The sequence below is a fragment of the Brassica oleracea genome, chromosome C1, assembly GCF_000695525.1.
Source record: "Brassica oleracea var. oleracea cultivar TO1000 chromosome C1, BOL, whole genome shotgun sequence".
NCBI classification, from domain to species: domain Eukaryota; kingdom Viridiplantae; phylum Streptophyta; class Magnoliopsida; order Brassicales; family Brassicaceae; genus Brassica; species Brassica oleracea.
The window spans coordinates 12,411,243-12,422,790 of record NC_027748.1 but is presented as its reverse complement, the minus strand read 5'-3'; the positions used below and the strand labels follow the sequence as shown (position 1 = coordinate 12,422,790).

The 11,548-nt window shown below is 35.9% G+C and overlaps 1 protein-coding gene across 1 annotated transcript; it reads right to left on the bottom strand.

The window, feature by feature from the left end:
- Nucleotides 1-9,443: 9,443 nt before the first annotated feature.
- Nucleotides 9,444-10,369, bottom strand: LOC106331762. Its single transcript, XM_013770179.1, is given in 4 exon segments — nt 9,444-9,650; nt 9,652-9,901; nt 10,026-10,089; nt 10,216-10,369. Coding segments are annotated over 4 exon segments (675 nt in total).
- Between the last annotated feature and the right edge of the window lie 1,179 nt (nt 10,370-11,548).

Sequence of the window (11,548 nt, the reverse complement as noted above, 5' to 3'; positions counted from 1 at the left end):
CCGTCCAACCCCGTTCCTTAGCAATACTAAGCTGGAACTGTCAGGGGTTGGGGAATCCCCGGACAGTTCGAAGATTGAAGGAGATATCAAAGAATTTCGATCCGGATATCATCTTCTTAATGGAAACGAAAAATCCCGATGAAGTAGTGCTTAAGAAAGTAGAGCAGTTGAGATATGACTGCCATCATTTGGTCCCCCCAACGGGTCATGGGGCAGGTGGACTCGGATTATTCTGGAAGCAGGGACTAGACCTTCAAATTGTAGAAGCAAATGCCAATGTAATAGATACATTCATTCAATTTGAAGGGAAAAAGTTTTATTCTTCTTTCGTTCATGGGAGTACGGATAGAAACCAGCGGAATCTCCTGTGGGATCAAATGGTGACAAAATCACTTATTAGAGAGCAAGAGTGGTTCGTTACTGGCGACTTCAACGACCTAATAGGCAATGAGGAGAAAGAAGGAGGACCTCAACGGCCAGAGGGCTCATTTTCGGACCTACGAACCTTCTTCTCTGAGGGGGATCTTTTCGATTTGCATCACTCTGGTGACCCGCTGTCGTGGAGAGGGAAAAGATGGGATCATCTAGTACGGTGCCGACTTGATAGAGCCGTTTCCAATACACTGTGGGCTGAGCGGTTCCCGTCAGCTAGGAGCCAATATCTTGAGGCGGATTTGAGCTCAGACCATAAACCGCTAGTATCCTTCTTCGACAATGGAGGGAGAAGGAGACGAGGTTGCTTCAGATATGATCGCCGGCTGTGTAAGAATGTGGAAGCAATAAAGGTCATTTCGGACTCCTGGAAAGAGGCTGGAAACGTGCCGGTCAGTGCAAAACTCTCTTCTACGAGAAGCGCAATTTCAGCTTGGAATAAGACGCAGCATAGAAACAGTCAAGCGATTATTGATCAAAAGAAACGCGAGCTCGATGAAGCTCTGTCTAGTCCAGTAAATGATACTACTCTGATCCACGACATTGCTTCAAAGCTAAACGCAGCGTATGAAGCCGAGGAAGAATACTGGAAACAACGGAGCCGGCTATTATGGCTGAAGCTGGGGGATCGCAATACAGGCTACTTCCACGCCATAACTAAATCACGTAGGCGCGCTAACTCCTTCTCTGTCTTAGAAAGGGAAGATGGCCACATGGTTCACAAGGAGGAGGAAATAGTGCAAGTGATCGATAATTATTTCCGGAAGCTGTTCTTATCTTTGCCAGGAGACAGGGAAGAAACGGTTAGACATGCTCTCCGACCGATTGTGTCAGAAGCAGACAACCTTAATCTCACAGCTATACCAACCGCATCGGAGATTCGCGAGGCGGCCTTTTCAATCAACGCAGATAAAGCACCGGGGCCAGATGGGTTTTCGGCCGGGTTTTTTCATACTCACTGGGATGATATAGGACCAGATATTGTCAAAGAAGTTCAGGCGTTTTTCAACGGGGCTCCGTTGCCGGCCAGTATAAACGACACAAACATCCGGCTTATACCAAAGATCAACAGCCCACAAAAAGTCTCTGATTATCGCCCCATAGCGTTGTGCAACGTTTATTACAAAATCTACTCAAAGCTACTCACCCGACGTCTTCAGCCGCTAATGGAGAAGCTTATCTCGGAAAATCAGTCCGCTTTTGTACCGGGGAGAGCGATAGGAGACAATGTGTTGATAACACATGAGGTTTTGCATTACCTCAAAACGTCAAAGGCGGAACAGAGATGTGCTATGGCTGTTAAGACAGATATGAGTAAGGCGTATGATCGTCTCGAGTGGGAATTTATCTCCTTAGTCATGCTTCGGTTGGGATTCCACCAAAAGCTAGTAGACTGCATAATGCAATGCATCTCTTCTGTTACATACTCCTTCCTCATTAACGGCTTGCCTAGAGGGAAGGTAGTACCGAGTAGAGGAATCCGTCAAGGAGACCCTCTTTCTCCCTACATATTTATTATGTGTAGCGAGGTCCTCTCGGGATTATGTAACAGGGCGCAAGAGGACGGCTCTCTCAAGGGTCTGAGGGTGGCGAGGTCAAGTCCTCGGATAACCCATCTCCTTTTCGCGGATGATACAATGTTTTTCCTTGAAGCTAACCGAGGAAATTGTGCAGCGCTTACTACCATCTTGAACAAATACGGAGAGGCTTCTGGCCAAGCGATAAACAAAGAGAAATCCGCACTTACGTTTTCCCGGAGAACACCGGCCTCACTCAAGATGATGGTGAAAGAAGAGCTCCAAATTCAAAAGGAGGGAGGCACTGGTAAGTATCTAGGTATGCCCGAACATTTTGGACGTCGTAAACGTGATATGTTCTCGGCCATTGTGGACCGTATAAAGCAGAAAGCCCGGGGATATTCCAACAAATTTCTATCCTCGGCTGGCAAGTTAGTGATGCTCCAAAGCGTCTTATCCGCAGTGCCTTCTTTCTCCATGACGTGCTTTGAACTCCCTGTGTCACTCTGTAAGAGAATTCAATCCGCGGTTACGAGGTACTGGTGGGATAATAACGAGAACACCAAGAAAATGGCATGGGTCTCTTGGGATTCAATGGCTAAGCCGAAAGCACTTGGAGGACTAGGACTCCGAGACTTCCAAACGTTTAACCTGGCCCTGCTCGCAAAGACACTACAAGAAAACATGACATTACCGACTGCATGTTGCTACTGATTTTGCAGTCGCAAAATATTCCGACTGAGTAGCGACTGTTTTGTAACTGTTTTGTTACTAATTCGTTTTAGTCGCAAAACAGTCGCAAATCTGCGACTTAAAAAATACGTCGCAAAACAGTCGCTAATTTACGACCGGTTTGCGACTATGTGATTTGGTCGGGACATGTAGTCGCAAAATAGTCGTTAATTAGCGACTGTTTTGCGACTACTTACTCTATACACTAATTTTAAGAACATATTTGAGGTATAGAGCACGTAGTCGCAAAACAGTCCCTAATTAACGATTATTTTACTACTACATGTCCCGACCACATCATATAGTCGCAAATCAGTCGTTATTAACTACCTAAACTCAAATTTTAAACTTCTACACCCTAAACCCCAAACTAAACCTATATATAAAACCATAAAATCTAATCTTTTCTGTCTTATAATGTAAACTAAACTAAACTTAAACTCTAAATATTTTTTTGAAAATGATATGAGCATAATATAATCATTAAATATAAACATCGATCATATATATTATATATCTTATGTCATAAACTAGAAAACTATTAATAAAAAACATTTAAACTATAATCTTTTTATACTTTAACTTCCAATCTTAAAATTATAACAAATTTAGTTTTTTCAAAACTTAATCTCAAACCTTAACTCTAACCCACAAAACCTTAAATCTTCAATCATACTATATACCCTACACTCTTGCTTCAAACATAAATCATACATCCACTAAATATAAACTTCAAATCTAAACTTCCAAAACACAAATCTTAAACTTCAACTCTAAATCTATTTTTCTTTAAAATTCATTTTAAATTTTTAACTTCTATACCCTAAACTATATTCCTTAGACCTTATAACATAAATACATATTCCAATTATTATATTTTAAAACTCAAGCTCTAGATTTGAAGTATAAAGCTATAATCTTTAAAAATCTGGTCTCAAATCATATATTTATTTCCAAAATTTAATCTAAACCCTAAACCATAACTTTATATATTTTAACATTTCATATTTACATTAAAAAAAAATCTCCTCCGTTTAATATTAAAACAAGAACAAAATAAACTCTGATAGTCCACAAAAAAAAAACTCTGATAGCAATCCCTCTCCTCTTTTCTTATTGGTTGAAACCAAGATGGGGTGGATAGCAATTATAGACCATTGATTACAAAACATCAATGGTTCAGATTTGTTCAGATTGTGTTTCTACAACTCACATCTATCCCCTGTCCCACCACGATCTTTCTGTATCTCCCTATCTCTCTCTCGCACACTCCAATCTTCATTCTTGTACAGAATGAACAACAAATTAATCAATACAGACTGAGAGAATAAGAAGAAGCAATCTCACTATCTCTCTCACTCTATCTCTCGCACAATTCTTCGTTCAATATGTGTTGATGAAGATGGTGAAGAGTGACGGCAGAGAAAGGTTAGAAGATAGACGGAGAGAAGAAGAATCTCAGACGACGATGTTCACACCGGAAGATTCTCAGACGACGGCGGATCTGAGTGAAACAGCATGAAGAAGAACGAGGAGCTTCCGTGTGGAGACGGCAGAGGAAGAAGATGTCACGAATAAGCAGAGATGGAGAGTGAGCTTTAGTGTGGCACTGTGGCTCCTCAACTCGCAGCGTGGAATGCGGAGGAGAGGGAGCACCGGTTTGGAAGGAGTGGGAGATCCGGTGTATGGCTCCTCAACTCCGCTGTTGTCTTAGGAGGCAAGCCGTCGTCTCTGTCTCCGGCTAATAGATATATGTATAATATTTAGGTCAAATCTCCAAAATGACACCTTTCTAAGTTTATATCACAAAAATAGCACTCAAAAACTAAAATGACCAAAATAGCACATTTCTAAGTTTATCATTTAAAAATTTTTCAATTTTTCAAAATTTGAAATCTTATCTCCAAAACCTCATTTCTAAACTCTAAACCATAAACCCTAAAATCTAAATCCTAAAATCTAAACTCTAAACCATAAACCCTAAATCCTAAACCCCACCCTTTTAACTCTAAACCCTAAGTTTGTGCCTTTTGATAAAACACTAAGTGCTATATTTGTGACTTTTGAACTTGAGTGCTAGTTTGAGAACATAAACTTGATTTAGTGCTATTTTTGTCTTTTTCTTTAATATTTATATCTATTTATGTAAATAAGATTTTATATTATTTGTATTTGTATTTTATAAATAATTAATGCATTTTTTATTTATATTTAATAAATAATTATTGCAATTTTTTTTTGTTTTTACTTTTATTTTTTACGACTGTAATTTTACTACTAATATCCGACTATGAACATGAGTTGCAAAGTAATCTTGTATTAGTCGCAAGTTAGTCGGCAAATATTGCGACTATTTTGCGTCTAAATAGCGACTACTAACCGTAATCGTAAAACAATCGCAATTCAGTAGTAAAATAACGACTGATTTACAACTCTTTGAATTAGCGACACAACAATTAATGACAACGTTGATCAGTCGCAAAACAGTCGTGATAGTACATTTTGCGACTGATTTACTACTGATGTTGTAGTCGGTAGTTACGTGTTTTCTTGTAGTGCCCTTTCGCAACTGAAGTGGACTGCAGCGGAATGATAGATTTAGCAGAGGAATGGCTCCCCATTTGCGCGAAGAAATGTTTACCTCCGTCAGGGATTTCATCTGGATCGCTGGCCCCTTGGATCTTGTGGAGTCTCTGGAAAGAGAGGAATAAATTTGTGTTTGAAGGGCACTCAGCTTCACCCGAAGATACGCTGTCGAAGGCTTTAGTAATCGCAAGAGAATGGTGCAAAACAAAAGAGCGAAACACCCTCTCAAAATCGACCAGAATCACTATACCAGTGCAGCTCCCACCTCTTACAGTGACAATAAGATCTGATGCAGCGTGGGCTCCTGTGGGAACAACGGCGGGACTCGGGTGTTTTGTCATCTCTCCATCGGAATCCCACTCTTTTAGTAAAGGTGTGTCTCATGTAACATCAGCCTTAATGGCAGAAGGACTTGCAATGCTTGAAGCGGTCAAATTAGGCGCAAAAGAGGAACTCAGGAAGATATGCTTTGAATCTGACTCTTCTCAACTAATTAGCGCGATTAACTCCGGGACTTGCTGTCCAGAACTGTATGGAGTGGTAGCTGATATATTAGCTTTCTCAACCATTTTCGAATTTGTATCTTTTGCTTGGATTGCTCGAGAGAGAAACATACAAGCTGATAGGTTAGCCAAGGCTGCCTTGAATGTATCTGTACCCCAGGTAGTTGATGGAGTAGTTATTGCTCCCAACTAACCAGATCTCTTATTATTAATTAGAATGTGTTTCAAAAAAAAAATAATAATGATTTTGTTTGATCTACGCTCACCGAGAGAATATTTTTCTTATTCTTCGTCCAGCTTTTTCATCTCGTGAAGATGTTCGAAAAGAATTAAGAAAAACTAGATCTCGATCCGTGCAACCGCGCAAATTTTTGTTTTTATTTATTTTTATATAAATATTTTGTTTTCAATTCTAAATTGGTATATATTATAATATGTATGTGTCTATCAAATTTTATAATATAATAAGTCTATGGTATATTTTTTTCATTGAATAGATTCTTCCAAACTTTCGCATGTATTTGTATCTTCTTATATATATATATTTTCGGATTATTATTTCATTATTAAAATCGTAACTATATATATAAAGATTAGTAAAATATTGTTTTATTGTCATATTCAAAGATATTGTAACATTTCACAAATTTAAAAAGTTTTTAAAAAATTAAACATTTCACTTCATAAATTTATATTCTCGAGTAAATAATTAAACATTTAGCTTTTGCTTAATTTTTAAAATAAACTATATAGTTTAAAATTTGTTTTCATTGATTTAAGTTAGTAAAGATTAATCATTGTTAAATAATATGATTTTTATTATTTTTAAAAAAATCTTTATAATTTTAAAATGTAACATCGACAAATATTTAAATATTTAACATATGGAGGTATAGTATTACAACATTAAATTATATTTATTCAATTTATACTATCTATAAATCCAATGGATCGTCTAATTATTGATAACCCAATAAAAATTTCTGGTATACCTAAAATTTAAATAATAAGATTAGAAATTAAATGTAACATAACTTTCTGGGAATATGTCCATTAGTAGGTACATTTTTAAAAAAATCACACATGAATCAAGGTTATGACTTCTGTTTTAATACATTACTAGATTTTGACCCGCGCTTGGGATATTTTTTGTTCAAAAATTTATTAATCCAACTATTTGTTCACTAATATGTTTAGTTATGTGCGTTCAATTTTCAGTTCGACTGTAATTTGTTATTTTTTTTGGTTTTTGGTTTCGGTTGTGATTTTGTTTTTTTTTTAATTAAAAAATATAGGGACCGTTCGATTATTTGTGAATTTAGGTTTGGTTTCGGATTAATTAGTTTAGCTCTCGGTTTGATTGGGATAAAAATATTAAAAACTCGATAAAGTTTCGAGTTTAATTTGGTGCTGGTTTGGTATCTGTTTTTTGGATAATACGGTTAAAAATCACACTTTTGTATTTTTAGAACAAAATCGGCTAAATTTAAATATTTAACGTATAATATTCTTGTGATTTCGTTGTATTGAGAAATCCGTATCTTACATAGTAATATTTCTTATCTTTTATAAATCTATTTATAATGAAGTTGATTTTAATGAAAATAAATTATATTTAAAACTCTTACAATATATAATAACTTCCGAAAACTATCAACATTTTTTATTTTAAAATTAGCATTTATAATACAAAATAAGAACCATTTTAAAATTAATTCATAAGAATAACCATTTTTTATAAGAACAAAAATTATCCATGTTTATGCTAACGAAAATATAAAAAAGTAAAAACTGAGCTTTAAAGCCTATAGGATCAAAAATTACATGAAAGGTTACTGGTATGTTGGGATTACAAATCAACGACCAATCTTTGTTTTCTATAATCCAACCCAAAATAGATTTAAGTATCCTAAAACCAATGTTTTAAAAACCGGACCGGATACCGATTCGGCGTATCCATTGGATGACTGGCCGGACCGGTTCAACCGGTCGAACCGGGTTTTCTATTTATTATATATATAATAATAATAACATATATATATATATATAGTGTAATGAGTATTTACTAATATCTAGAAGCAGTTCTTTTACAAAAAAAATATATATATATCTAGAAGCAGTATCAAAAATAAATGAACTAGTTAAAATGTCAATTATCTCCAAGTTATGTTATCTTCTCAACATACCGAACGTTGAGAAAAAATATGCCTAAATCTGGTTCATTCACTGAACCATTCTTCTCCATTAACTAGTTAAAATAAAAGGTAGACAAGAGCAAAAAAATAATACATTATTACTGTTTTATCAAATTTTGTGGTTAAAGAAAATCAACGAATTAAACAATACTTACGTTTCTTACAATTGTGCAGTCACAAATCTTGTGGCAATGCAAGATTCAGATGATGAGATTGAGGATAGTGTAAGAGTGCGGCTTACTTAACGAGTCACGGTCGAACCGGTCCGACCGGCCGGTCCGGTCCGGTTTTTAAAACCTTGCCTAAAACCGACAAAAGAGAATGTTTAGGTTTTAGGAGAAACCTGGGGAGAAAGTTGGGGGATCTTCTTTTTATTATCGAATATCTCTATCTTTTAAGATTAGTGTTCGGAAAATTCAGTTACCATGTCAAACAGAATATATTCTTTGTGTGTTCATCAAGTTAATTTAGTTAAATCGGAAAATCTTGTTTCTATATATTATCTTTTGAATTTATTGTATGTAGCAATTACGAAAATGGATGTTATAGAGAATATTCTTGGAATTTATTTGATTTGAATCCGAAAATCTATGAGTTTCTATTTATTACGTTTTATATTTATATTTTTATACTAAATTTGCTAAATATAAATATTTAATTATTTAAATATTATTGATTGTTTAAAAGGTCAATAACATTGAAAACCAATGATTTTGAAATATGCTAACCCTATACTATAATAGTATAATTAATATTATTGAAAGATAATATTTAATAAATTTTGGCAACTTCGTATAAGAAAATTTTAAATAAGACCTAATAAACTTCAATATATTTGGTATAGTTTTTTGATGGTGTTAATAGAGTTTGAATAGAGTTTTAGGATATAGGGTTAGAACACAAACGAATATGGATGGGTTAGTAAACATACACGAAATGAGATTAAAAAATGATGGATAAATTGTTTAAATTATTGGGCTGTTTTGTTTAGTTGGACATAAACATGTTACTTTCTAATTTGTTGGGCTTTTAATTTCTTAAAACCATTAAAAACAATTAAAAAAGATAATAGAAATTTTTGTAATTAATTGGAAAAGTTAGGGGCATAATGTGAAGGATTTTGCTTTATAGATATAGTAATGTAAATTGGGCTATTAAATCCAAACATTTAATGGTTTTTAAATCAGTCGCAAGGCCCACAACTATTAACGCAAATGATATGCATTTTGGTAATTTCAGATGATGGTTACAGCATAATAGCGATTGCTAACGCGATATGCGAAACGCACATTGTTACACCTTTGAGATTTTATCGTTTAGTCCCTAGTTAGTCGTTGAGAAATAAAACGCAGACGCTGGAATATCAAAGTCCTCACGGCCGCCGCCACAAATCTAAATAGCGTTACTAAACGCCGCGTCTACGATATGCCGTTCAATCTCTGCGTCGACGACCCTTTCCTCTTCTTCGTCCAGCTTTTTCATCGCGTGAAGATGTTCGAAACCATCGAACTTGGTTCGTCCTGTAACGATTCTTGGGGGTTCTTGAGGAAGCTAGTCCTCGTGTTTGTACATCTGACCAGGCTCCAGAGCTTATCGTCGCATCTGCATTCCCTTCCATCTACAAAGTTTGTTATATCCCTACCAAGTCTTCTAATGATGACCCTATCCTTATGTTTGGGACTTAAAACTTTCCTCATCTTGTCTCCAACGTCCAAACTCTTCATGGTTACTCTCTCTGTTTAGCTGAAGAGAGAGGCGGGCATCAGACCTCCGAGCAGAGGAGACTATGGGGCTCTCAGGTAATGATCTTGTCCCTTAGCCCTTCTCAAAGAGTCCATGTCCTCTTACACGATTCCTTGATGATCTACTAAGGCCTAAGTCATCAGGAAGAAGATCAAGAGCCATGAGTCTTGACACCACGTTTGGTTTCTTGGCGCTAGGTGAGTTGCAGTAATAAGAGGATATGTGTGGAAAAGAGTAGCTCTGAGATTTGATTTTTTTTCCCGCTCAGCTGCATTTGAATAATAACTTGTCTCCATCAGCTGCATTAATGTTGAAGCTATCTTTTTCCTTTTGATAGAGTAGACTCTGTTAACTCCGAGCTGTTTCTTGGTGCAACCAAGCCTGCATTGTTTCAGTAACACAACAAATCATCTATGTTAGTCACTGTCTTAAAACCTTGTGCTTACCAAGCAGCAGAAACGTCTCTATAGAGAGAGAGACAGAGAGGGAAAGAGAGAAGGCTCGTACCTTTTGGATATCTTGAGGGAGAATCAAACGTTGGTTGGTAGTGATGATGGAAATGTTGGTAAAGAGCAGTGATGTAGCCGTTAGCTTCATTGGATTTGTTCTTGCTTTTAGAGTAACAAATGGACTTGCCTCCGTTGTACCATTCTCTTCCCATTTTCTAACGTCGTTTTGTTTGTTATCACCTCTAACGTATAATGCCAAGTGGCAGGTGAAAATGGACTGACATAAGAAGAAGAACAAGATTATAAGCACGAGCAAATATCTCTTCTTCTCTTTTAGTTCCTGAGCTTTTTTTACTTGAGATAGCTTTGTAACTTTCTCTATGTTTGCATTGGTAATAGAGCATAGGGTATTTAAAAATGTGACAGCAATAATTTAAAAATAAACTGCACTGGTTAATTCAAATTAAGGCAAGGTGAGATGATGATATTAGCCACGCAACATTTCTTTGTAAACAGACAGCATGAGTATTACAATATGATTCCAACCACACTTTCATGTTTCTCTAAGATTTACAAGTTTTGAAACTTTAAAAGGAATTAAGGTTTTCTAGGACTCTAGATTTTTTCTTGGGGCTTTCAAACTAGAATAAAAAATTTATGAATCGTGTAGTAACCTTTGTTTCATGGGTGTGTAGAGTGTAGTGATAGGTAGTTACAAACATGGTCACATCCAAACGTTATTACATGTGTGAAGTATTGCAGAGCTTCAGTGTCTTGGCATTTACTAGGAGTTGTCTTGTCTGCTCAGTTTCATGTTTTTTTTTGGTGTAAGCTCAGTTTCATGTTTCAACCAATTTTTATAGTTCATTGGCTTCTAACAGTTTCCCTTTACGTATTTACTTGTAATACAATGCATTTCATACATGTATTTTTCTAATCAAGGAAGGAATCTCAAAGCAAAATCTCATACTAACCCCCGTAATATAATGACCTATGGAGCAAACAATGGTCTAGGTATAACCATTAAATAACTCATTAGGTCATTAGTATACCATCACTTGGTTACTTTGTAACTAGTTTTTCAATTTTTAGTATATGTAAAATTTAATTCTTTGCAACAAAAAAAAGTTCTGCTTTGAACATCTTAAGAGAAATTAAGTTGGTAGTAATTGGGCCCTGCTCTTTGGTTTAAACTTGAATTGAGCTCATCATTTATATATTTTTCCATGTATCAATATACCTCTCCTCCACTTAAATAGATATCAGATATCAAACGTAACATTAAGGAAGTATTAAACATGACCAAGTGGAATACAACCTGAGAGGTCGTGGGAACGGGCACTGGCACAGATTCAATCGACTGGACCAAGAACGACTAAAGGTATGCTCCT